This window comes from Oncorhynchus tshawytscha, linkage group LG19 (assembly GCF_018296145.1).
Source record: "Oncorhynchus tshawytscha isolate Ot180627B linkage group LG19, Otsh_v2.0, whole genome shotgun sequence".
NCBI lineage: Eukaryota > Metazoa > Chordata > Actinopteri > Salmoniformes > Salmonidae > Oncorhynchus > Oncorhynchus tshawytscha.
Window position 1 is genome coordinate 24,851,870 of NC_056447.1, and position 27,319 is coordinate 24,879,188.

The 27,319-nt window shown below is 43.8% G+C and overlaps 1 protein-coding gene across 4 annotated transcripts; it reads right to left on the minus strand.

The window, feature by feature from the left end:
* nlrc5 (NLR family, CARD domain containing 5) lies at positions 1 to 26,906 on the minus strand. 4 transcript variants are annotated; one of them, XM_024379369.2, is made up of 48 exons: positions 26,801 to 26,906; positions 26,126 to 26,441; positions 25,833 to 25,883; positions 25,217 to 25,300; positions 23,192 to 24,923; positions 23,020 to 23,103; positions 22,814 to 22,897; positions 22,534 to 22,617; positions 19,093 to 19,182; positions 17,085 to 17,135; positions 16,830 to 16,859; positions 16,615 to 16,698; positions 16,415 to 16,498; positions 16,173 to 16,262; positions 15,775 to 15,855; positions 15,563 to 15,646; positions 15,383 to 15,466; positions 15,183 to 15,272; positions 13,309 to 13,353; positions 13,164 to 13,220; positions 12,956 to 13,039; positions 12,665 to 12,748; positions 12,467 to 12,556; positions 12,301 to 12,360; positions 12,037 to 12,120; positions 11,686 to 11,769; positions 11,435 to 11,524; positions 11,262 to 11,327; positions 10,911 to 10,997; positions 4,795 to 4,878; positions 4,596 to 4,682; positions 4,190 to 4,249; positions 4,026 to 4,076; positions 3,824 to 3,907; positions 3,640 to 3,723; positions 3,444 to 3,527; positions 3,272 to 3,355; positions 3,106 to 3,192; positions 2,940 to 3,023; positions 2,734 to 2,835; positions 2,547 to 2,630; positions 1,992 to 2,075; positions 1,781 to 1,864; positions 1,573 to 1,656; positions 1,394 to 1,471; positions 1,200 to 1,283; positions 1,031 to 1,114; positions 1 to 897 (listed from the first exon to the last, which is right to left on the minus strand). In XM_024379369.2, exons 2-48 carry the CDS (start codon positions 26,421 to 26,423, stop codon positions 816 to 818), a joined length of 5,571 nt encoding a protein of 1,856 aa, XP_024235137.1. In that variant the 5' UTR covers positions 26,424 to 26,441; positions 26,801 to 26,906; the 3' UTR covers positions 1 to 815. The 4 variants fall into 4 exon arrangements, 3 of the variants coding, with proteins under 3 accessions (XP_024235137.1, XP_024235138.1, XP_042157438.1); XM_024379370.1 differs by having other exon boundaries at positions 26,126 to 26,426; positions 26,801 to 26,883; XM_042301504.1 differs by lacking the exons at positions 3,640 to 3,723; positions 26,801 to 26,906 and having other exon boundaries at positions 26,126 to 26,440.
* Positions 26,907 to 27,319: the final 413 nt, after the last annotated feature.

Genomic DNA, 27,319 nt, shown 5'->3' on the forward strand with positions numbered 1-27,319 from the left:
TGAAGGCACCCAGTTTATTTCCCCTACTGATGCACAATATAACCTCCTGTTGTGTATTGCCATCTAGAGGTATGTTCAGATAAAGAAAATCACAATTTACATGGAATATGAAAAAGACGTCTCACACTTTTATTAGACCAAAGTGCACGTGAGATTAAAACATGAACATTACAAAAACAAGTGTGAGGAATAAGAAATAAATTAGCAGATGAGCAGAAATACATCTCATAACATAACAGTGAAACATGAGCAGTGACATTAGAATCCAGCAGTGCAAGAGAACTAAAGTGTAAGAAATAAATCACACCAAGCAGTGGTTTCCATCAGAAAAACAATATTTCAACTCTACCTCAATGCTTAGTTAACATATAGGGAGAGATCAACATCACATAAATAGTTCAAGTTTTACAAACCAAGATAGAGAGCGGGAACACCTGAAGCATAAACTTGAGTTATTAGTTTGTCATTTGCTCACGCTTTCTACCTTGAGGTGGACATTTGTTTTTAGTAAAACACAAACAGTCAATAAATTCCTGCTTCAAAATCAATCCAGAAATAAATACGAGAGTGGAAAGAGACTATGAGCTGATTGTCCAGGAAGAGGAAGGAAGATGTATAAAGGGAGATTTGTCTCTTATATCCTCTTACCAGGGTTGGAATAAAGGTTCACTGTTCCTCCTCCTCCTGGATGATATTATTGTTTGTTTGAATTTGATGACATGTAAACAAAATCAACTTTAAGTGCATAAAACCAAAATAAAAGTGCAAGTTTACTGTTCTGCTGACACACTGAATGAGTGAGATTAGATTTTAGACTATGTGGAGGAGAAGTTGAGCCTCTTCTCCTTCTGTCTCAGTTTCTGGGCATCACTGGTAGAAATAAAATTCCTCCACAGTCTGGTCAAACACAGGGAGAGGACATTTGTAAAAATGGCATTGCACACAATAAAGGCAGTATCCAAATTAATAGTCAGTATAATACATTTATACAATTGACAGTTTACCAACAAAAAACTTCCAAGATGTTTACCTGATCACTTCAACTGATGGACAAGACTGTAAGCTTCTGGCAAGTGCCTCTGCTCCAATAGTGCTGATACTGTTAGACTCTAGACTAAAATCAAAGACATAAAAAAACACATCTGATTATAAAATCCTTTTAAAACATGTCAATGTAAAAGCGTACACTTAGCACTCACTCAAGTCTCCTTAGCTTCTGGCATTGTGGTAAAACCTCGGCAAGCTTCACTGCGACATCATCTCCACAATCATTCCACGCAAAACTGACAAAATGGACAGGGAGTGAAAAAGGGAGCGAGGAAACATGGTCAAATCAGTCGTGAATATTCGGATCATGATGAATATTGCTCTGTGCTGTCTGGATTTCCCTTACCTGACATCCTCTGCACAGACACAGTGAGCCAGGCTGTCAGCCAGACCAGCAAGCTCTGAAGTCCCTATGGAGGTCAAGCTGGAAGACAACTAGTACATTAAATACATTAAAAGCTTGTCTCTTGGGCAGGGAATACACAGTATCTATTATAGCAGATTACACATAGATATATATCTTACTGTATCTTTGTCAAATACTTCATGGAGATCAAGGCTTTGGAGATACTGACAGATCCTTTTGTACCAATCTCGTTCTCTGAGAGACTTTTCACAAAATCACAACCATGAACATAAACAAGGGTTAGGGTTGCAGTTACATGGCATAGAATCAATAAATACATGTAACATGACCCAAACCACACACAAAAACTGGTGGTAATAGACTTACTCTAGAACCCTGAAGTGAGTGAGAGTGGGAAGAACTTGTCCCATCTTGGCAGCACTGGCAAGGCTGAGATTATTCCTTGACAGACTGGGATATAAAGTCATAGGTCAGACGGTGCATTGTTTGCAGTCAAAATTCAAAATGTTATTTTGGTCATTGTGAAAGCCCAGTGGAAATAGGGCACTTTGGATTGATAGTTCGGGCTTGGCCTTACTTGAGCTCCTCCAGTGCTGTGCAGGTTGTCAGGGCCTGGACCAGCCTCTCTCCTGCTTGGTCACTGATGCAGTTCCCTGACAGGCTGAGACACAAAAAAGGAAAGAGGCTGGTGGTGTGTTTTATATAGTCTATAGAGATAAGGACCAACATTCTCCATCTTCTAATCATTGAGAGGAAAATGTGTCCATTTCATATCATATCTCATAGTGTTACAGCAGTATGTTTCCTCTGCAACAGTTCAGGAAGTAGAATAAGCTGGAGTTTGTGATGGAGAAAACATAATTATATAATGACGTTGCAATAACAAATAAATCAGCACTTTGAACCAGCTTTATACCTTTCTGATGATACATCTACAACTGTCTGCCTAAATCCCACACACACCAATGTTGAAGCCCATTGGAATATTAGCTGACACTTTGACACGTTCTAAGATCAGGTCATGTGACAGATTCCTGATGCATATCTTAGCTTCATTTGACACATTAATGATGCAGTCTATTTTTTGTCCAGGGCCATTCCCCATCCATTCCTCCAGTCCAATAATCCCTACCTGATCTTCCTCAGGCCTGTCCAGGTGGGCAGGTGTTTGATAAGCTCCTCCACTCCATTATCTGAAATCCTCATCCCCTCCAACCTGCAGGCCAGACACACATTGACAATACCACATCAAACGTGATGTCTAGTCCATGCAGAAGTCAGATACTACTTGACATTTGTGTTATCGTGGTTCTACTCACTCAAGCTCCTCCATCCCTCTGAGCCCCTCCAGGGAGGCCAGCAGGACCAGAGTGGCCCCCACCCATGGGGATCCAGTCACCATGGTAACTTTATTATTCAGACTACGGGACGGATCACATATCATTGGTAAAGATAACACTCTACACCAAATCTGTCTCAGGCACAGCAAAGCCCACTACATTCTCAGTCAGGAAGCTCTACTCACTTCAGCCTCTTCAAGGAGGTCATAGCATGGAGACCTTCGGCCAGGCACACTGTGCTCTCCTCATCCAGCTGTACAGAGTCAAGGCTGTGGATAGGATACAGATATTTAACTCATGCCCTTAATAATAATAATAATAATAATAATAACAACAATAATAATAATTTACCTGATCCCTTCCAGAGAGAGGCACTGTCCCAGCCCTCTCACCAGCTCCAAGGCCCCTGCTGGTGTCCAACCATAGCAGAGGGACAGACTAGGGGACAGAGGGCACAGCATTAGTATTGTTGTATCACTGGCCAGGTGGTTGAATACAAGAATACAAGAGTTCTTACTTGATTGTTCTGAGATGAGGAAGGTTTTGGAGTGCTCTGGTCAGAGCTACAGCTTCTCTGTCAGTAATCATATGACCAGACAAACTGAGGGAGACAGGAGAGAGTGGTGACAGGTCAGGGCCAGGAACGAAAAATAAAAAGTAGGCATAGGGGATGAATGACAATCACTTACTTCAAGCTCTCAATGCTTTTAGCCTGCAACAACCCCTCGGCAAGGAGCAATACCACATCTTCAGAGGTTTCTTTTGTTTCAAGACTAGGAAAAAATAAAATACATGTTTTTTATGTGTAGCCTAAGATAGTCATCCTCGGTCATCAAAACCCTGTAAAGCCTTTCCAACCCTCAAAATCCACAACTTCAGCCTTACCTGAGTTTCCTCAGACTAGCTAAGGATGGTAGGACAGAGCAGAGGAACTCTGCTCCCACTCTACCAATGCTGTTGTATGACAAACTAAAGAGGAAAATAAGAAATATGTATAACTTAAAACTAAATTAGAATCATTTTCACTACGTCCGAAGTAGTGCCAGGTCTGTTTCTCACAGATACTTACTCTAGTTCCTGTAGCAGAACACACCTCTGGAACACAGTCTGCAGAGACACTAGGTGGTGCCCTTGCACTGCACAGTCTACCAGGCTGAAAGACACAAGAGGCAGGAGCATATGATAGGGAGAGCTCAAATGCAGTAACCAGTTCTGAGCCAGCTCATACACATTCCTGTTGATGTAGGAATAATAGAGGAAGATGCTTTCACCTTATAGCCACAGTAGACAGAGAGCCAGACATGTCTGTAGAAGTGCCACCACTGAAACTCAAATAAAGGCAGCTCAGTCAAAACGGAAAGTGTGTGTTATCTTTATGTTCGCATCTAAAAAAAATATTTTGGAAATAGACAACGTAATTGTCTTTCAGCTTTACCTGGTAGCAGTGGGATTTTGGCATTCTTCCAAAGTAATGTGTACAGTGGAATTATTGACCCTGCAAAACAAGTTCACACATCCATTATGCATGTCATGTTCTATTTTCCTATACTTAAACATGACCTAATGCCAACATGAATGCCCGAATGCCAACGTTGGTTGGCGCAGCGATTGGCGGAGCGCTCTAAATCACTGCATCTCAGTGGAAGAGGCGTCACTGCAGTCCCTGGTTCGAATCCAGGCTGCATCTCATCCGGCTGTGATTGGGAGTCCCATAGGGTGGAGCACAATTGGCCCAGCGTCGTCCGGGTTTGGACGGAGTAGGCCACCATTGTAAATAACAATTTGTTCTTAACTGGCATGCCTAGTTAAATAAAGGTCAAATAAAAACAATGAATTCTCACCCGATGGTGTGTATGTTGGGGTTCAGGTTCAAGCAGCAGGAGAGCAGGTTTACAGCTGCTTCTGCTGTGATCCATGGCTCCTCAATACTGATGGGAAATTAATACAGAGACTTAACTCCGAGGCATTACACACTCATGCAAGAAATCCCACACACAAATACACAGACACCACATGCCATTCCCATATCCTCCTCCTCACCTGATATAGCGTTGGATGTGACCACACCTCAGCTGCTTCACCAAGTCTTCAATCACCTGAACACTCAGTCCGTTGTTTCTTATCCTTAAGTAAATCAGAGTAAAAAAGGCACTCATTTTGCATTCAATAACTTGGTGTGTACAGTTGAAGTCGGAAGGTTACATACACCTTAGCCAAATACATTTCAACTCAGTTTTTCACAATTCCTGACATTTTAATCAGAGTAAAAATTCCCTGTTTTAGGTCAGTTAGGATCACCACTTTATTTTAAGAATGTGAAATGTCAGAATAATAGTAGAGAGACTTATTTATTTCAGCTTTCATTTTTTTCATCACATTCCCAGTGTGTCAGAAGTTAACATACACTCAATTAGTATTTGGTAGCAATGCCTTTAAATTGTTTAACTTGGGTCAAACATTTCAGGTAGCCTTCCACAAGCTTCCCACAATAAGTTGGGTGAATTTTGGCCCATTCCTCCTGACAGAGCTGGTGTAACTGAGTCAGGTTTGTAGGACTCCTTGCTCACACACGCTTTTTCAGTTCTGCCCACAAATGTTCTATAGGATTGAGGTCAGGGCTTTGTGATGGCCATTCCAATACCTTGACTTTGTTGTCCTCAAGCCATTTTGCCACAACTTTGGAAGTATGCTTGGGGTCATTGTCCATCTGGAAGACCCATTTGCGACCAAGCTTTAATTTCCTGACTGAAGACTTGAGATGTTGCTTCAATATATCCACATAATCGTCCATCCTCATGATGACATCTATTTTGTGAAGTGCACCAGACCCTCCTGCAGCAAAGCACCCCCACCCTCGTGCTTCACGGTTGGGATGGTGCTCTTCGGCTTGCAAGCCTCCCCCTTTTTCCTCCAAACATAACAATGGTCATTATGTTCAAAAAGTGCGATTTTTGTCCCCATGTGCAGTTGCAAACTGTAGTCTGACTTTTTTTTATGGCGGGTTTGGAGCAGCGGCTTCTTCCTTGCTGAGCAGCCTTTCAGGTTAAGTCAATATAGGACTTGTTTTACTGTGGATATAGATATTTTTGTATCTGGTTCTCCAGCATCTTCACAAGGTCCTTTGCTGTTGTTCTGGGATTGATTTGCACTTTTTGCACCAAAGTACGTTCATCTCTAGGAGACAGAACGTGTCTCCTTCCTGAGCGGTATGACGGCTGCGTGGTCCCATGGTGTTTATACTTGCGTAGAATTGTTTGTACAGATGAACGTGGTACCATAAGGGCATTTAGAAAATGCTTCCAAGGATGAACCAGACTTGTGGAGGGCTACACTGAGGTCTTGGCTGATTTCTATTTGATTTTCCCATCATGTCAAGCAAAGAGGCACTGAGTTTGAAGGGCGGCCTTGTAATAGACAACACAAAGATTCCTTGATGTCCTTCCAGATTCCCTCTGTCTACCCAAGGACGCCAGAGGACAAAAATCAGTTAACCACCTAACTGAGGAACTCAATTTAACCTTGCGCAATACCCTAGATGCAGTTGCACCACTAAAAACTAAAAACATTTCTCATAAGAAACTAGCTCCCTGGTACACAGAAAATACCCGAGCTCTGAAGCAAGCTTCCAGAAAATTGGAACGGAAATGGCGCCACACCAAACTGGAAGTCTTCCGACTAGCTTGGAAAGACAGTACCGTGCAGTACCGTAGAGCCCTTACTGCTGCTCGATCATCCTATTTTTCTAACTTAATTGAGGAAAATAAGAACAATCCGAAATTCCTTTTTGATACTGTCGCAAAGCTAACTAAAAAGCAGCATTCCCCAAGAGAGGATGACTTTCACTTTAGCAGTGATAAATTCATGAACTTCTTTGAGGAAAAGATTATGATTATTAGAAAGCAAATTACGGACTGCTCTTTAAATCTGCGTATTCCTTCAAAGCTCAGTTGTCCTGAGTCTGCACAACTCTCCCAGGACCTAGGATCAAGAGAGACGCTCAAGTGTTTTAGTACTATATCTCTTGACACAATGATGAAAATAATCATGGCCTCTAAACCTTCAAGCTGCATACTGGACCCTATTCCAACTAAACTACTGAAAGAGCTGCTTCCTGTGCTTGGCCCTCCTATGTTGAACATAATAAACGGCTCTCTATCCACCGGATGTGTACCAAACTCACTAAAAGTGGCAGTAATAAAGCCTCTCTTGAAAAAGCCAAACCTTGACCCAGAAAATATAAAAAACTAATCGGCCTATATCGAATCTTCCATTCCTCTCAAAAATTTTAGAAAAGGCTGTTGCGCAGCAACTTACTGCCTTCCTGAAGACAAACAATGTATACGAAATGCTTCAGTCTGGTTTTAGACCCCATCATAGCACTGAGACGGCACTTGTGAAGGTGGTAAATTACATTTTAATGGCATCGGACTGAGGCTCTGCATCTGTCCTCGTGCTCCTAGACCTTAGTGCTGCTTTTGATACCATAGATCACCACATTCTTTTGGAGAGATTGGAAACCCAAATTGGTCTACACGGACAAGTTCTGGCCTGGTTTAGATCTTATCTGTCGGAAAGATATCAGTTTGTCTCTGTGAATGGTTTGTCCTCTGACAAATCAACTGTAAATTTCGGTGTTCCTCAAGGTTCCGTTTTGGGACCACTATTGTTTTCAATATATATTTTACCTCTTGGGGACGTTATTCGAAAACATAATGTTAACTTTCACTGCTATGCGGATGACACACAGCTGTACATTTCAATGAAACATGGTGAAGCCCCAAAATTACCCTTGCTAGAAGCATGTGTTTCAGACATAAGGAAGTGGATGGCTGCAAACTTTCTACTTTTAAACTTGGACAAAACAGAGATGCTTGTTCTAGGTCCCAAGAAACAAAGAGATCTTCTGTTGAATCTGACAATTAATCTTAATGGTTGTACAGTCGTCTCAAATAAAACTGTGAAGGACCTCGGCGTTACTCTGGACCCTGATCTCTCTTTTAAAGAACATATCAAGACCATTTCAAGGACAGCTTTTTTCCATCTACGTAACATTGCAAAAATCAGAAACTTTCTGTCCAAAAATGATGCAGAAAAATTAATCCATGCTTTTGTCACTTCTAGGTTAGACTACTGCAATGCTCTACTTTCCGGCTACCCGGATAAAGCACTAAATAAACTTCAGTTGGTGCTAAATACGGCTGCTAGAATCCTGACTAGAACCAAAATTTTTTATCATATTACTCCAGTGCTAGCCTCTCTACACTGGCTTCCTGTCAAAGCAAGGGCTAATTTCAAGGTTTTACTGCTAACCTACAAAGCATTACATGGGCTTGCTCCTACCTATCTCTCTGATTTGGTCCTGCCGTACATACCTACACGTACGCTACGGTCACAAGACGCAGGCCTCCTAATTGTCCCTAGAATTTCTAAGCAAACAGCTGAAGGCAGGGCTTTCTCCTATAGAGCTACATTTTTATGGAACGGTCTGCCTACCCATGTCAGAGACGCAAACTCGGTCTCAACCTTTAAGTCTTTACTGAAGACTCATCTCTTCAGTGGGTCGTATGATTGAGTGTAGTCTGGCCCAGGAGTGGGAAGGTGAACGGAAAGGCTCTGGAGCAACGAACCGCCCTTGCTGTCTCTGCCTGGCCGGTTCCCCTCTTTCCACTGGGATTCTCTGCCTCTAACCCTATTACAGGGGCTGAGTCACTGGCTTACTGGGGCTCTCTCATGCCGTCCCTGGAAGGGGTGCGTCACCTGAGTGGGTTGATTCACTGATGTGGTCATCCTGTCTGGGTTGGCGCCCCCCCTTGGGTTGTGCCATGGCGGAGATCTTTGTGGGCTATACTCAGCCTTGTCTCAGGATGGTAAGTTGGTGGTTGAAGATATACCTCTAGTGGTGTGGGGGCTGTGCTCTGGCAAAGTGGGTGGGGTTATATCCTTCCTGTTTGGCCCTGTCCGAGGGTGTCCTCGGATGGGGCCACAGTGTCTCCTGACCCATCCTGTCTCAGCCTCCAGTATTTATGCTGCAGTAGTTTATGTGTCGGGGGGCTAGGGTCAGTTTGTTATATCTGGAGTACCTCTCCTGTCCTATTCGGTGTCCTGTGTGAATCTAAGTGTGCGTTCTCTAATTCTCTCTTTCTCTCTCGCTCTCGGAGGACCTGAGCCCTAGGACCATGCCCCAGGACTACCTGACATGATGACTCCTTGCTGTCCCCAGTCCACCTGACCGTGCTGCTGCTCCAGTTTCAACTGACCTGAGCCCTAGGACCATGCCCCAGGACTACCTGACATGATGACTCCTTGCTGTCCCCAGTCCACCTGACCGTGCTGCTGCTCCAGTTTCAACTGACCTGAGCCCTAGGACCATGCCCCAGGACTACCTGACATGATGACTCCTTGCTGTCCCCAGTCCACCTGACCGTGCTGCTGCTCCAGTTTCAACTGTTCTGCCTTATTATTATACGACCATGCTGGTCATTTATGAACATTTGAACATCTTGGCCATGTTCTGTTATAATCTCCATCCGGCACAGCCAGAAGAGGACTGGCCACCCCACATAGCCTGGTTCCTCTCTAGGTTTCTTCCTAGGTTTTGGCCTTTCTAGGGAGTTTTTCCTAGCCACCATGCTTCTACACCTGCATTGCTTGCTGTTTGGGGTTTAAGGCTGGGTTTCTGTACAGCACTTTGAGATATCAGCTGATGTACGAAGGGCTATATAAATAAATTTGATTTGAAATTTGATTAATACATCCACAGGTACACCTCCAAATGACTCAAATTATGTCAATTACCCTATCAGAAGCTTCTAAAGTCATGACATCATTTTCTGGAATTTTCCAAGTTGTTTAAAGGCACAGTCAACTTAGTGTATGTAAGATGAATTTTAAGTGAAATAATCGGTCTGTAAATTTTTGTTGGAAAAATTACTTGTGTCATGCACAAGAAGTAGATGTCCTAACCGAATTGCCAAAACTATAGTTTGTTAACAATTTGTGGAGTGATTGAAAAACAAGTTTTAATGACTCCAACCTAAGTGTATGTAAACTTCCGACTTCAACTGTACATTTGTGTGGCTCACTCCAGGGTGCGTAATGAGGACAGGGTTGTCAGGCTGTTCTGCAGAGCCAGTAGGCCTTCTCTCTGCAGGGTGTTACAGGATAACCTACATACAAGACAGAAAACACTGTTCCTCACCCTGCATCATTACCCAGAATCACATTATCCTCTCCTCATATTGTCAGACACTGCACTTCTGCAATTTTGTCAATTTCAGTGGTATCAAATTTGACGAGCTGCAGGTTAATTATCGCTAAGGTCAAGCCAAGGTTATTATAGTTTTGTGTTTTTTAATTTGAGTTCATTTCTATTGGTTTTTCAATTATTATTTGAAATTCAGTTTAGTTTTAGGTCATTTTCAGACCTAATTTGCTATTTTTTATTTAGTTATAGTTATATTTCATTTTTATATTAATTAGTTTTAGTTATTATGTTAAGGACAGAAAGCATGTGTGGGAGGCTTGGAGCCATTTGTGTTGTGTAATTTTATGCGGTGGGGTTTAGGATTTTACCTCTTGCAACTGGAGGGCAGTAGGCTAATACATAAGGTGATGGGTAAGGTCATAGGTTAGGTTAGGTTTAAATTAAAGTCAATATCAATGTGACTTGGATTACTGGAATACTGGAGTAAAAAATATGTTGGACGGAAACTCTCTCGCCGATGTTTACACCAATACAATGCTTTTTAACTTTAGTAGTACATGTTAGAAGAATCAAATTAGCTAACTAGCCACTTTTTTCCCCTGTTAGCTAGTGTTAGCTAGTGATTGTGATTCACAAGCTAGGCCTATTTGAAACATTGCTATCTCCTCTTTGCATTTACCTCCTGGTTGCAAAAACCCACCAAGGTCTTGAAAACCTCATTAGATTGTTTTGCCCAAAGTTGAAGAAAAAATAAAACTGAGCATAATTCATGATGTTTCTATTTTAGTTCATTTTGGAGTCAAATGTAATAGCTTCAGTATAGTTTTATTTATTCAAACCGATTTGTTAATTATTTCATTTCAGTTTACTAAATAGTTTGTTCATGATTTGTTTTCGATTTCATTTACTATAATAACCTTGGGTAAAGCAATTCTCCCAGTCCCATTCTCACCTCAGCTTGACCAACTGAGCAGCACAGCGTGTCAGAATCTCTGCTAGTCTCTGCAGATGGTCAGCCCCAAAATGACACTCTCTCAGACTGCAGGGTCCAGGAAACATGAAGTAGAGAGAGAATGAGAAGGTGAAAGACTGAAGAGATAGAGGTCATGCCCATGAGTCATACGGAAGAGGTTTGATATCATTTATACAAGCAATCCTTTCAGTTTCGATTTGAGTTTTATTTTTCTGGCAGCAAAATAAACAATGCTTCCTGTTCCACTAGCTAAATGAGTTTACACTATGGTGTTTCTGTGACTGCTTTAACTGATTTTATGAGTAGAAAGTAGTAGACTTGTTGTCCTACCTCAGAGTTTTGCCACAGTCACTGTCCTGTTCAAAGCGGATGAGCGACCTCTCCTCAGTTCCCAAACTACAGACAGACATAAAAAGTGACACAGACTTTCATATTATATATATGGGGATCTAGACAAGTAAATGTTCAGTTTGCCAACATAGTATTGTTGAATAGAATTTTACCTGACTTCAATTGCAGCCACCTTCTCAAAGGTCATCACTGTGTTCACCAGGTAGAGCGCCCCCATCTGGGTCAGTCTGTTATCATTAAGACTGCAGAGAGAAACACATACAGCTGTACAAGCAAGCACAACTAACCTCCATAAAGTTAGAACAGGTGCATCTGCTAGCACTCAGGGAGGCAGACCAGCACTAGTGGTAATGGAGTTCACTGTATGGACTGAAGGAAGGAAGGGTGTTGCAATGAGTCTTACTTCACTGAGCTGGCAATCCGCAGCCTTGGCAGAGAATCCACAAAGCTCTTCACTCCCTCGTCTCTCAGGAGGTTACTGGATAAACTGCACCATTGAAAATAATGGGTTATTATCCATTATGAGAAAGGTTGGTTGAAAAACAGCCACAAAATACACCCTAAAATGTTCAGTGAGGGAAAACACAGTTTGACCATTGGTTGAGGCATACACTCTAGTAGTGTAAGGTATTTATGGGAATACAGTGCAGTAGTTGCGAGTACATCATTTATAAGCACGGCTATTTTTGCAAAAAATTTGTGCAGTGACCCAGGGACAGGGATGTATATTAGGGAAAGGGACAGGGACACTCACTCCAGGTCAGACAAATGAGGACACTGCTCCAGGATCCCAGAGAGTTTCTCCATATCCCCACTGCTCAGTGTGTACTGGGTGAGTCTGCAGAGGTGGCAGAGAGATAGACAGACAGACATGAGGTCAGGGTTTAACCAGGTTAGAGAGAAGAATAACTATATGTGACTGATTAAATGCAGCTTAATTAACCTAAACCCTTATTTCTGTAATGTAATATAACATTTCTATACATGGGAACAGTATGAGCAGATAAACCGCATTCACCTGCAAGTTGCTTGTTCTGCTTTCACGTTGACAAACTTGATGAACGCTTCTCCTTGGGGCCTTAGAAGTACATCAAAATGTAAGGTAATTTACATAAACACAGTTCATACTGTGCATATAAACCCAAATGTATGAACCACATGAATGAATGATGAGCCGTACATACCTGAGTTCCACAGCTCTGACACGCTGACAGTCTATCAGAGATCTGACCAATAACAACACTCCGTCCGTAGACATCTGGACATGGCTCATACTGTGGGGAGGCAGGGAAGAGGGGCGGAAGAGAATGACGAGAAATTAACACCTTACTGGTGTTGTGGCCCTGAGATTATCATTACTGATCAGGGTGAAGAATTCTCACTTGAGCAGCTGAAGAGATGTCATCTTAGGCAGGATATTCAATAGATTTTCAATGGCATCGTCCTTCAGGGATCCATGGGAGAAACTGAAACAACAGACCGGCAGAATGGTTTTAGAGGATTGAGAAGGAGGAAAATATCATACATGTAACACACTAAGAAGAGGGAGGGAGTAGAACATAGAAACTATACTAGATATTATACATAGATATTGCACAATACAGTATATTACAGTTAACCATGAAAGACAGAGACAGAACATAGACATAATTAGAGGTAAAATAAGAACTCACTCTAGCTTCAGTAGGCCGGGACACTGTACCAGTCTTCTACACAGCCTGGTCATGTCAGTGGGCTGGATATCACTGTGAGTTAGACTAAAAAAAAACACAAGCTTGGGATTATATTGCAGGGTAAAGTGAATGGGATATTAAATGGACAACAGCAATTCAGAAAGTAATTTGCATGTTAAGACTTCTGTCTAAAACTTTAGTGTCCTACCTGAGTTTCTTATCCTGTTCCATATCTGGTGAGGTCCTGAGTGCTTCTGATTGTATTCTAAAATGAAAGTGATTCAGTGAGTTGTTGGACTACACCATCCAAATGAGATACAGAATTGGTATAGTGACAGAAACAACTTTATTACCTTTTACTGGAATGGAATTTCAGGAACAGCTTCTTCCCCCCATGACTGATAAATTTAACATTTGTATAAAAAGAAAAACTAATCAAACATAATATGATTTCAATAACTTTTTACCATGCCCATTTTACACAAGAGAGAGGATAAGGATATAGACAGATAGAGAGACACAGACAGACAGACATACAAGATATATACTGTAGATAGATAGATAGATATATACTATAGATAGATATATACTGTAGATACAGTGGGGCAAAAAAGTATTTAGTCAGCCACCAATTGTGCAAGTTCTCCCACTTATAAAGATGAGAGAGGCCTGTAATTTTCATCATAGGTACACTTCAACTATGACAGACAAATTGAGAAAAAAAATCCAGAAAATCACATTGTAGGATATTTAATGAATTTATTTGCAAATTATGGTGGAAAATAAGTATTTGGTCACCTACAAACAAGCAAGATTTCTGGCTCTCACAGACCTGTAACTTCTTCTTTAAGAGGCTCCTCTGTCCTCCACTCGTTACCTGTATTAATGGCACCTGTTTGAACTTATTATCAGTATAAAAGACACCTGTCCACAACCTCAGACAGTCACACTCCAAACTCCACTATGGCCAAGACCAAAGAACAGACCAAGAACAGTGAGCAAAAATCCCAGAACCACCGGGGGACCTAGTGAATGACCTGCAGAGAGCTGGGACCAAAGTAACAAAGCCTACCATCAGTAACACACTACGCCGCCAGGGACTCAAATCCTGCAGTGCCAGACGTGTCCCCCTGCTTAAGCCAGTACATGTCCAGGCCCGTCTGAAATTTGCTAGAGAGCATTTGGATGATCCAGAAGAAGATTGGGAGAATGTCATATGGTCAGATGAAACCAAAATATAACTTTTTGGTAAAAACCCAACTCGTCGTGTTTGGAGGACAAAGAATGCTGAGTTGCATCCAAAGAACACCGTACCTACTGTGAAGCATGGGGGTGGAAACATCATGCTTTGGGGCTGTTTTTCTGCAAAGGGACCAGGACGACTGATCCGCGTAAAGGAAAGAATGAATGGGGCCATGTATCGTGAGATTTTGAGTGAAAACCTCCTTCCATCAGCAAGGGCATTGAAGATGAAACGTGGCTGGGTCTTTCAGCATGACAATGATCCCAAACACACCGCCCGGGCAACTAAGGAGTGGCTTCGTAAGAAGCATTTCAATGTCCTGGAGTGGCCTAGCCAGTCTCCAGATCTCAACCCCATAGAAAATCTTTGGAGGGATTTGAAAGTCTGTGTTGCCCAGCAACAGCCCCAAAACATCATTGCTCTAGAGGAGATCTGCATGGAGGAATGGGCCAAAATACCAGCAACAGTGTGTGAAAACCTTGTGAAGACTTACAGAAAATGTTTGACCTCTGTCATTGCAAACAAAGGGTATATAACAAAGTATTGAGATAAACTTTTGTTATTGACCAAATACTTATTTTCCACCATAATTTGGAAATAAATTCATTAAAAATCCTACAATGTGATTTTCTGGATTCTTTTTCTTCTCATTTTGTCTGTCATAGTTGAAGTGTACCTATGATGACAATTACAGGCCTCTCTCATATTTTTAAGTGGGAGAAATTGCACAATTGGTGGCTGACTAAATATTTTTTTGCCCCACTGTAGATTGATTGATTGATGTATAGATATATATCGACTGGGAACAGATGTCAATTCAATGTCTATTCCACATTGGTTCAACGTAATTTCATTAAAATGATGTGGAAACAACGTTGATTCAACCTGTGTGCGCCCAGTGGGTAGATAGACACAGAGATATATACTGTAGATAAATAGATAAAGAGAGAGAAAGTAAGAAAGAGAAATAGGGGAAGTGAATACCTGACATTCACTTCGCTCATGTTCCTGTGTGAGCAGAGCGTGTCAGCTAGCAGCACCACCCCTTCCATGCTAACTGCATTCTCACTGACACTACACCAAATAGAGGGTACAAGCACTGGTTTTATGGCCAGAAATAGTTTTGAACAAAAAAAGCTAAAGCAAACGAAAGGGAGGAAAGGTAAGTTCTAAGAAATTCTTACTTGATTTCCTGGATGTTGCTAAGCTGAGGTAAGAGGTCTAACAACTTCTTTAGACCTTTGTTTCCCAGAGAATTGTTGGAAATACTGAGAAAGGCAAAGAACAGGTGGGGGTAAACAGACACAAACAGAGAAACTTTTCACAACCACACTAACTCTCTTTTCACAACTCAGAGCACTTACTCCAGCAGAGTCAGAGCAGAGCAGTCCGTCAGATTCTCACACAGATGGTCCAAGTGAGGGGGAAGAAGAGCACAGCCAATCAGACTGTACACAGAGGGGTTAATGAGAAACGAGGATGAAAAGAAGAGACAATATCGTATAACTTTATAACCATTATCCATATTGTTATACACAGTGAATACAGTATATAACAATTTCTATATTGTACATACCGAAGTTTCTTAGACATCTCAGGATGTTGTTTCTCTATCCCCCCAGCAAAAAGTATAGACACACGCACAGGGTCCTGCAGGCTGTTATGAGGAAACATGGGGGAAATGCACATCAGTCGGTGTTAAGGTAACATTTTCAGAGCATTCTAAAAAATCATGATCATCGAAGTTGTACATTATAAAAGGCACCACAGTATCGTAATTGATTGCTTGTTTATAACGTCTGGTTTGGGCCTATCACAAGCCACTTGACAGAGACACCCTCTGAAGTGTGACGCCACCAGGAAGTGATGAGGTAATGTGCTGGTTTTAGTGTGGTTGTAGTTTACACACAAGAAAAGGGATGCAGTCTATATTCGGTCGATCTAAGAAATGAAGGGGTGTTATGCACAACATACCTGATGTCCACTTGAACCACATCAGGACATACAGACAGGAAACTGGTCAGAACCATCAACCCATCAACAGATATGGGAATCTCATTCAGACTGTAAAGACACAACCAATAACCGTATTAGGCTAAATGACTGGGTTCATATATATATATATATATATATATATATATATATAAAATATAGGACAGGCACAAGATCATGACTTTATCAAAAGTCGAACACTTGAAATGAATGATCAGTCTTACACAATCTGTTTGGAGATGTTCAGCTCCTGTAGAGAGTCAGTCAGGGCCTTGAGAGTATCAGCCTTGATGTCACCTCCTGAGAGACTGCAGGGGTTACAACATAAAGCCAAACAGAAAGTCAGATTGTCTTAATTTATTTTATGTCTTTACCCACAGTCTGATCTGACTTGTTCAAGGACACTGGGTACATATTCACTTACTCCAGGACAGAGAGACCAGGACATCTCGCTAGCAACTGACACAGTCTGTTCATTTGGTCAGTAGTGAATCTGCAGTTCAACAGGCTGGATGACACATAAAAGAGACAGGAAAAAAAAACAACAGCAATGTTACTCAAGGAATTCAGAAGCTCAATTGAAATATACATTTATAAAAGCCTGGGTTCTGTATAAGAACAACATTCAGAATATCATACCTGACAGTCAGTCCAGTTTTATCCTTAGAACTTGAGACAATTAGAAAGGCAGAGAAAAGGGGTCAGGTTGATTGATACAGTACAGATTTCCATAAATGTAGCATAGAAAAACAATGAAATAAAAGCAACATTTTCTCAAAGAGCTATGAAACATGAGCTTGATTTTCATGGGCCTGTTGGTACACCAAACACCAAAAAATAAATGAAAGTTGCATATTCTTTTATTTCACCTCATTAAAACTAATTGAAACTCACCATTTCATGTCTACGCTTGGGACAAATAGGACACTGACGTCCTTCATTCCCCTGCAAAGAGAGAGAAAAACGTAGTTTACATCCCCAGTATTTGTTTTTTCAGTTACAGTGTCTTCAGAAAGTATTCACACCCTTGACCTTTTCCACATTTTCTTGTGTTACAGCCTAAGTTAAAAATATATTTAATTGAGATTGTGTTTCACTGACCTACACACAATAGCCCATAATGCCAAAGTGGAATGATTCTTTTAAAAATGTTTACAAATTAATATGAAATGAAAAGCTGAAATGTCTTGAGTCAATAAGTATTCAACCCCTTTGTTATGGTAAGCCTAAATAAGTTCAGGAGTAAAGTTGCATGGACTCACTAGGTGTGCAATAATAGTGTTTAAAATGATTTTTGAATCACTACCTCATCTCTGTACCCCACACATATAAATATCTGTTCGGTCCCTAAGTAGAGCAGTGAATTTCATACACAGATTCAACCACAAAGACCAGGGAGGTTTTCCAATGCCTCGCAAAGAAGGGCACCTATTGGTAGATAGGTAAAAATAATGGTGAAGTTTTTTAATTACACTTTGGATGGTGTCTCAATACACCCAGTCACTACAAAGATGCAGGCGTCCTTCCTAACTCAGTTGCAGGAAAGGAAGGAAACCGCTCAGGGATTTAACCATGAGGCCAATGGTGACTTTAAAACAGTTACAGAGCTTAATGGCTGTGATAGGAAAAACATTTGTATGGATTTGTCACACCCTGATCTGTTTCACCTGTCTTGGTGATCGTCTCCACCCACCTCCATGTGTCTACTGTTTTCCCCATTAGACCCCGGTGTATTTATCTGTGTTTCCTGTCTCTCTGTGCCAGTTCGTCTTGTTTTGCCAGGTCAACCAGCATTTCTCCTAGCTCCTATTTTTCCCAGTTGTTTTTTCCTAGCCCTCCTGGTTTTGACCCTTGCCTGTCCTGACGCTGAATCCGCCTGCCTGACCACTCTGGCTGTTCTGACCTCGAGCCTGCCTATCCCCTTGTACTGTTTGGACTTGGACCTGTTCACTGAACCCCTGCCTGTCCTGACCTCGAGTCTGTCTATCCCCTGGTACTGTTTGGACTCTGACCTTGTTTATGAACTCTCGCCTGTCCCCGACCTGCCTTTTGCCTACCCCTTTTGGTGTAATAAATATCGGAGCTCAACCATCTGCCTCCTGTGTCTGCATTTGGGTCTCACCTTGTGCCCTTATAGGATCAAAAACATTGCAGTTATTCCACAATATTAACCTAAATGACAGAGTGAAAAGAAGAAAACTTGAGCAGAATAAAAATATTAAAAAACATGCATCCTGTTTGCAATAAGGCACTAAAGCAAAACAAAAAAATGTATGTCCTGAATACAAAGCGTTATGTTTGGGGAAAGTCCAACACGTCACAAAGTACCACTCTTCATATTTTCAAGCATGGTAATGGCTGCATCATGTTATGGGTATGCTTGTCATCGGCAAGCGAGTTTATTTTAGGATAAAAAGGAACGTAATATAGCTAAGCACTGGCAAAATCTTAAAGGAAAACCTGGTTAAATCTGCTTTCCAACAGACACTGGGAGACAAATTCACCTTTCAGCAGAACAATAACCTAAAACACAAGGCCAAATATATATATACTGGAGTTGCTTACCGAGATGACATTGAATGTCGCCGAGTGGCCTAGTTACAGTTTTGACTAAAATTGGCTTGAAAATCTAAAGCAAGACTTGTCTAACAATGATCAACAACCAATTTGACAGAACTTTAAGAGTTTAAAAAAGAATAATGTGCAAATGTTCTACAATCCAGGTGTGCAAAGCTCTTAGACACTTACCCAGAAAAACTCACACAATTAAATCCCTTTTAATCCCACCTTGTAACAACAAAATGTGGAAAACGTCAAGGGGTGTGAATACTTTCTGAAGTATGCAGATTACAACTGGAGGGTCTATTTGTAAACACTGGAAGTGTCTATTGTTTGAACTCACTCAGCATAGAGACCCTGGATGGAGGGGCTGGAAGTGATCTTCTCTAGAAGGATGTAGATACTCTCCAGAGAGCAGCCATTCTTCCCCAACCTGAAAACATACAAAACACATAGGTGTCACGCCCTGGTCAAAGTATTTTGTGTTTATCTTTATTTATTTGGTCAGGCCAGGGTGTGGCATGGGTTTTTGTATGTGGTGTGTATATATGGGGGATTGTAGCTAGTGGGGTGTTCTAGATAAGTCTATGGCTGTCTGAAGTGGTTCTCAATCAGAGGCAGGTGTTTATCGTTGTCTCTGATTGGGAACCATATTTAGGCAGCCATATTCTTTGAGTTTGGTGTGGGTGATTGTCCTTAGTGTCTTTGTTCCTGTCGCTGTGTTAGTTGACACAAGTATAGGCTGTTTCGGTTTTCGTTACGTTTATTGTTTTGTAGTGTTTTGTGTGTATTCGTGTTACGTTTGTTTGATTAAACATGGATCGCAATCTACACGCTGCATTTTGGTCCGACTCTCCTTCACCACAAGAGAACCGTTACAGAATCACCCACCACAAACGGACCAAGCAGCGTGTCAACAGGCAGGAGCAGCCCAAAGAGGAGATGCGTAAGAAGGATTTCTGGACATGGGAGGAGATCCTCGACGGGAGAGGACCCTGGGCTAAACCAGGGGAGTGTAGCCGCCCAAAGGTGAAACAGGAGAAGAGGCAACAGAGGCAGCAGCAGCAGGAGCAGCAGCAGCTACAGTGGAAGAGGTTGCACCACCTGGAGAAATGGACATGGGAGGAGGAACTGGACGGTAAAGGACCCTGGGATCAGCCTGGAGATTATTGTCGCCCCAAAGCCGAGCTGGAGGCAGCAAAAGCAGAGAGGCGGCATTATGAGGAGCTAGCACGGCAGAGCGGATGGAAACCCGGGAGTCAGCCCCAAAAAATTATTGGGGGGGGGCTCACAGGGAGTATGGCTACGCCAGGTAGGAGACCTGCGCAAACTCCCTGTGCTTACCGGGGGGCTAGAGAGACCGGGCAGGCACCGTGTTATGCAGTGGTGCGCACGGTGTCCCCAGTGCGGGTGCATAGCCCGGTGAGGTATATTCCAGCTCCTCGGCTCAGCCGGGCTAGAGTGGGCATCGAGCCAGGTAAGGTTGGGCAGGCTCGGTGCTCAAGAGCTCGTGCGCCTGCACGGTCCGGTCTATCCAGTACCACCTCCACACCCCAGCCCTCCGGTAGCAGCTCCCCGCACCAGGCTTCCTGTGCGTGTCCTCGGTCCAGTACCACCAGTACCAGCACCACGCATCAGGCCTACAGTGCGCCTCGCCTCTCCAGCGTTGTCGGAGCCTTTCTCCTCTCCTGCGCTGCCGGAGTCTCCCGCCTATCTACGCTGTTAGAGCTTTCCTCATCTCCAGCGCTGCCGGAGTCTCCCGCCTGTTCAGCGCAGCCAGAGCCTTCCTCTGACACAGCGCTGCAGGAGTCTCTCGCCTGTTCAGCGCAGCCAGAGCCTTCCTCCTCTACAGCGCTGCCGGAGTCTCCCGCCTGTTCAGCGCAGCCAGAGCTGCCAGTCTGCATGAAGCAGCCAGAGCTGTCAGTCTGCATGGAGCAGCCAGAGCTGTCAGTTTGCATGAAGCAGTCAGAGTTGTCAGTCTGCATGGAGCAGTCAGAGCTGTCAGTCTGCATGAAGCAGCCAGAGATGTCACTCTGCATGGAGCAGCCAGAGATGCCAGTCTGCAAGGAGCTGCCAGTCTGCAAGGAGCTGCCAGTCTGCAAGGAGCTGCCAGTCTGCAAGGAGCTGCCAGTCTGCAAGGAGCTGCCAGTCTGCAAGGAGCTGCCAGTCTACACGGAGCTGCCGGAGCTGCCAGTCTGTAAGAAGCCGCCAGAGCTGTCAGCCTACATGGAGCAGCCAGAGCCGCCAGTCAGCGTGGAGCAGCCAGAGCCGCCAGTCAGCATGGAGCAGCCAGATCTTTCAGTCTGCCAGGATCCGCCAGTCAGCCAGACTCTTCCAGATCCGCCAGTCAGCCAGACTCTTCCAGATCCGCCAGTCAGCCAGACTCTTCCAGATCTGCCAGTCAGCCAGACTCTTCCAGATCTGCCAGTCAACCAGACTCTTCCAGATCTGCCAGTCAACCAGACTCTTCCAGATCTGCCAGTCAACCAGACTCTTCCAGATCTGCCAGTCAGCCAGACTCTTCCAGATCTGCCAGTCAGCCAGACTCTTCCAGATCTGCCAGTCAGCCAGACTCTTCCAGGTCTGCCAGTCAGCCAGACTCTTCCAGGTCTGCCAGTCAGCCAGACTCTTCCAGGTCTGCTAGTCAGCCAGACTCTTCCAGATCTGCTAGTCAACCAGACTCTTCCAGATCTGCTAGTCAACCAGACTCTTCCAGATCCGCCAGTCAGCCGGGATCTGCCAGAATTGCCAGTCGGCCAGTATCCGCCAGTCGGCCAGTATCCGCCAGTCGGCCAGTATCCGCCAGTCGGCCAGGATCCGCCAGATCCGCCAGTCAGCCAGGATCTGCCAGTCAGCCGGGATCTGCCAGTCAGCCGGGATCTGCCGAAACCACCAGCCAGCCAGGATCTGGTAGATTTATCTACATGCCTGAGCTTCCTCTCACTCCTGAGCTTCCTCTCACTCCTGAGCTTCCCCACAGTCCCGAGCTACCTCAGTCCCGAGCTGCCCCTCAGTCCCGATCTGCTCCTCAGTCCAGTGGGTTTCTGGGTGAGGACTACTAGGCCATGGTCGGCGGCGAGGGTGGACTATCCAGGGACGCGAGGAGAGGGGACTAAGACATTAATTGAGTGGGGTCCACGTCCCGCGCCGGAGCCGCCACCATGGACAGACGCCCACCCGGACCCTCCCTATTTGTTTTGAGGTGCGTTCGGGAGTCCGCACCTTAGGGGGGGGGGGTTCTGTCACGCCCTGGTCAAAGTATTTTGTGTTTATCTTTATTTATTTGGTCAGGCCAGGGTGTGGCATGGGTTTTTGTATGTGGTGTGTATATATGAGGGATTGTAGCTAGTGGGGTGTTCTAGATAAGTCTATGGCTGTCTGAAGTGGTTCTCAATCAGAGGCAGGTGTTTATCGTTGTCTCTGATTGGGAACCATATTTAGGCAGCCATATTCTTTGAGTTTGGTGTGGGTGATTGTCCTTAGTGTCTTTGTTCCTGTCGCTGTGTTAGTTGACACAAGTATAGGCTGTTTCGGTTTTCGTTACGTTTATTGTTTTGTAGTGTTTTGTGTGTATTCGTGTTACATTTGTTTGATTAAACATGGATCGCAATCTACACGCTGCATTTTGGTCCGACTCTCCTTCACCACAAGAGAACCGTTACAATAGGCCACATTACTAAAGTGCAAGCTTGCTGAAATGTATAAATAAGAGACACTTGTAATATAAATAGATGGCTAGGATCATGCAACGCAAATTATCCAGTCAAGGAAACAATAAACTCACGAGACAGAGGCCAGACTGGGCAGCTTGGGAAAGATGTCAGCGATCTCCCTGACTCCTTTGTCTGTCAGGCTGTTGTCACTGAAACTGTCAGGCAGACAACACAAATCACTTTATACAATGCAAAACCTGTTCGATACCGAATCAGACCAACTGTACTTTCATGGCAAATAAGGTACTGTATCTTTAACCACGTTTGGTTAGATCCTGATAAAAGGGTTTATAAAATCTTGAAGTGGTGGTAATAAACTTTGGTTGTTACGGTAAGTAAATAATAATTTACTTGAGCTCTGTGATCTGTGGACAGCTCTCCAGGGCTCTGGCAAGTTTGGCAGCTCCCACATCAGTGAGGTTACCACAGATAAACCTGGGGAAGAGGAGCAGAATTATTCATGTCACACTTTGACAATTCGCGTATACATCCACACACAAACAAACAACGTTGAAAGTTGATCATTTGAAAACTGAGTGACTCAGTGAAGGACTCACTCAAATCTTTTCAGGGTTGGTAGTCTGGGAAGGATGCAAGAAAGTTTATCTGCAAATCTGTCATCATACTTACGGCTTCGAAAACTGAGGGATGGTTAAAAAAAGAGGAAATTAATTTCATGCAGGATTATCCTTGTTTAGTACACAATATATAAATGAGTCATGAACTCACATTAGAAAGTCGATGTGCTGGCAGCTGGGTAGAATATCGAGACACTCCAGCTCCATAGAACAGGCTCCAAAGTCCAACCCAATGCCCACTCCAGCAGAAGAGACGACAAAGGCCAGGGCATCCAGATCAACCGGGTTCAATGTGATGTTCCTTAGTTCGAAGCAGGGTCGCGACCCCACCATCTCCCTGGCCAGTTGGGCATCCTGGGTCTCCTGGACACAATGGCACAGCTCCACCACCTTGGGCCCAGTCAGGTTGGTGCTCATTGCCAGGCTTCGGAGCAACTTGCGAACTAGTGCCAGGCGTTTCTTCACCCACGCCACAGCCCCCACTCCCTGAACAAGCTGAAGCAGGTAAGAGAAGCAGGCTGGTGCAGCAAGCCCACAAACATACAGATGGAGGGAGTCAGTGAAAACCATCTTGGGGTTTGATTTCATGGTCCAGCGGGTCTTGAGGTTGAACTTCTTCCTGAGCTGGGCCTCTGTGATGTCGTCGCTGGTCATGATGTGTAGCGCGCCCAGAAACTCTTGCATGGTGAGGTGCATGAATGTGTAGCCCTGGCCTTTAGATCCATCCTCATGGGTCAGGTCCACCTGTGAGAGGAGACCAGCCTTAGTGGCGAAGTCCACCAGGTCTGGTGGAACCTCTTCAGACAAGAACACGATCTTGCTCCCCTCCAGGCCCCTCATGGCCAGGCGGCCCAGCAGTGTGACCTCTGCCCTGTGACTCTGCAACAGGGGTGTGCTGCTCCCTGGGCATCGGCTCAGAAAGGCACAGAGGATCTGGAGGTAGACCTGGGTGAGGGTGTTTGGAAGCTGGGGTAAAAGCTCAGACCCACCACTGGAGAATATGTAGTCCAGGCACACACAGCAGATATGGCAGAGGGCTGGCAGGTAACACATGGTGAGGAGGTGGTGGTTGGCCAGTAGATGACTCACTGCCTTCTCCTTCAGATTCAGACCCTTGTCCTGGAAGTACTGTTCAGCATATTCTTTCACACTGCGCTGGTTGAAACCTAGCAGCTCCCCAATGCAGTCCACAGAGCTCTCCAAGTCTGTCACATCCCAAGGCCTACAGGTAATCAACAGAGTGCATCCTGGGAGGATTCTGCGACTGCACAGGCCTGAGATCAGCTCTGCCATGGGGAGTGGGCACAGTGGGTCAAATGAGCTGCTCAGTTTCCCTGAGTGGGTTATTTTAGTGTGAAACTCATCGTAGCCATCAAAGATCAAGCATATTTTCTCAGGGTTTTCAAGGATGAAGTCAAGTACAGCGGTACACTCCTCCTCCCCACCCTCTGGTGGGAGGAAGAAGCGAAAGAGCAGCTCCTTCAGAGAGAGTGGCCGAGCCACGAGGTTGAGCTGGCGGAACTCTAGCAGGATCAGTAAGTGAAAGGAGGGAGAGGCGTCCTGTGTCCATTTCTGGCCAAGGCAGTGCATCAGTAGTGTCTTCCCTGACCCTGCCTGGCCTAACAGCAGTGTGACCTGGGCTTCCGAACCCAGGAGGGAGTGAACAGTCACCCTGTCTTCCACAGTCCCCTCCTCGTCCCCCTGTGGAAGCTCTGAGGGTCTCAGAGCTCCATCAGCCCTGTCTCTGGGTCTAACATGGGTTCTGTGGCGCAGACTGACCCAGGCCTCTTCCAGACGAACCTCCTTCACCACACCCTGCATCACCCTCTCCCACCTCTGCAGTAGAAATCTCCTCACAGCAGCCTTGTAGCTTTCTACGTGGTCTGGACATACAAAGAACATCTTATAAAATAACACAAAACATGCTCATGACCTGAACAAAGCTACATGACTACATGTTTATGAGGCTGTTCATGACTTTGTTTACAAAATATATTTTGTGACTGTGTACTAATTTCGAATCAAACAACTTTCATAAAGTGAAGACAAAGATACATTTCAGATTACAGAGGTAGCTCACACAGTATGAAAGTCATTTAAAATTGAAACTCCGTAAGAAATCTTACTGAGATGTGCCCCCCAAAAAATTGGGTGTCATGAAAAGACTGGTACTTACCTATTCGTGGGCGTTTTACACACCAACCTTGAGATGCTATAGACTCATCAACCAGGGTATGGCTGTTGTTTTCAATTACTTCTTCTGAGAAGAAAACAAAATGGAGGGAACCCAATAATGGACATATAGGGGAAACCCAAGAAAATATGAAGAAGCGCAGTGGTTAAACAGAATTGCATAAGCATTGCATAAGACACCCTTCTCCAGGGCCTTTTGGGGGCCCCTAAGCGAGATTTGGCTAATAAAATTACTAACAAAATCAATGGGGTCCCCCCGGAGGTCAGGTTCCCTGGGCACGTGCCCTACATGCCCATCAGAATTGGCCATTAGTACACATTAGTACAAGTTTAGATAGCTGGCTAGACTAAATTACCAATCTAAAAACAGCTATGTCTGAGACAAAACCACTATTTTCCATACGCATTTAACTATATTAATGCTGTTTTTAGTGTGTTATCTGCTGTTGGACCTTCGACCCATTTCTTGCCTGAATATCACACAGAGGTGTCATCTTACACAAAAAATGAAACACTTCATATCCCCTTAAATTATTATGGAAAAAGAGGGTAAAAACTGACTGAACTGCTGCAGTAAAACGTAATTATGGATTGATTACCTGGATCACAGAGGGAAAGGGACTCTCTTGCCAGTGTAGGCCAAGGATCACCTGCACAGTCAAACAAATCAAACTTCCAATATGGGTTCAAACTAAGCCTAACTCTGTCCACAGAGTTACTGCATTGTCAGTGGGGTGTTTATTGTTTATTGTTGGGTGTCAACATTTGAGGGATGGAAATGGAAAGGAAACCCCACTCTGATATCAACATCTTCCCCATAACTGAATAACTAGGCTATAGTGTGGATATTCTGGATGGTCAGTATGGGCAGGCACCACAATGTCTTACTCACTAGTCACAGATCCGGTCACAGACATCAGCCGAGATTCCAGGCGCATTGGCATGTCGCAGTGCATGCAGACCATTTGAAGAAATTGGCGGCACATAGCAGGGTCTGCTGTGCTGAAGTAACCCAACATCTCCAGGATGCGTTCTCTGTGACTGGCAGCGCGCACGAGCCGTTCCCGCGCTCTGCTGTCCATCATTTTATAGAGTTTGGAGAGAACTGCATCATCTTGATAGCCCAGAATGTCTGCCAGCTCATGGGTCTCCTGTGTTAATACACTCTGGACATCTTCCTCTGCTTCCATCAGCTGTACAAGTTTAGGCTACATTTTACAATAACATAAATGTCAGTTTGATTGTGTTATAATCTAGTTATAGATTAAACGTAATCTCAAACAATTTCACATAGAGCAAAGCTAAATAGTTACACTGCATGTTCCCAAATACATAGACTTGCTTCACAAGAAAAGGCCATGCACCGTAACAATCTGCGCTGTTTTGGGTGCACGTTTGGATCGGCTGCTGAGTAAATTATAATCTATTTAGACAAATCTGCTTTGTATTGGGCGCGCGTTTGGATGGGTTGCTACGTAAAGTATAGCCTATTACTATATACAAAGTCAATTAACTATTTAACTTTTTTTTATAACCAATATAAGTGTATGCCAAAAGTATAATTTACCAAAAGTAGCTGTTGGTCGTTGGTCGCATCGCTGCAATAAAGTGAAACTCAAACCAAATAAAATGCGTTTACTATCAGTTTCGTTTTTGAGTGGTTTTCACTAGAAACGGACCGCGGTACGTGTGCGAGCATTACAAAATACACTGCTCAAAAAAATTAAGGGAACACTAAAATAAAATAAATAACACATCCTAGATCTGAATGAATGAAATATTCTTATTAAATACTTTTCTTTTCATAGTTGAATGTGCTGACAACAAAATCACACAAAAATCATCAATGGAAATCAAATGTATCAACCCATGGAGGTCTGGATTTGGAGTCACACTCAAAATTAAAGTGGAAAACGACACTACAGGCTGATCCAACTTTGATGTAATGTCCTTAAAACAAGTCAAAATGAGGCTCAGTAGTGTGTGTGGCCTCCACGTGCCTGTATGACCTCCCTACAACGCCTGGGCATGCTCCTGATGAGGTGGCGGATGGTCTCCTGAGGGATCTCCTCCCAGACCTGGACTA

Coding starts and splice junctions, on each gene's coding strand:
- nlrc5 (XM_024379369.2), bottom strand. CDS start 26,423: ATGGAAGCAGAGGAAGATGTCCAGAGTGTATTAACACAGGAGACCCAT. Junction 22,618..22,813: donor CCACAGATCACAGAGCTCAA/GTAAATTATTAT, acceptor TCTGCCTGACAG/TTTCAGTGACAACAGCCTGA. Junction 1,865..1,991: donor ACAGCACTGGAGGAGCTCAA/GTAAGGCCAAGC, acceptor TTTATATCCCAG/TCTGTCAAGGAATAATCTCA.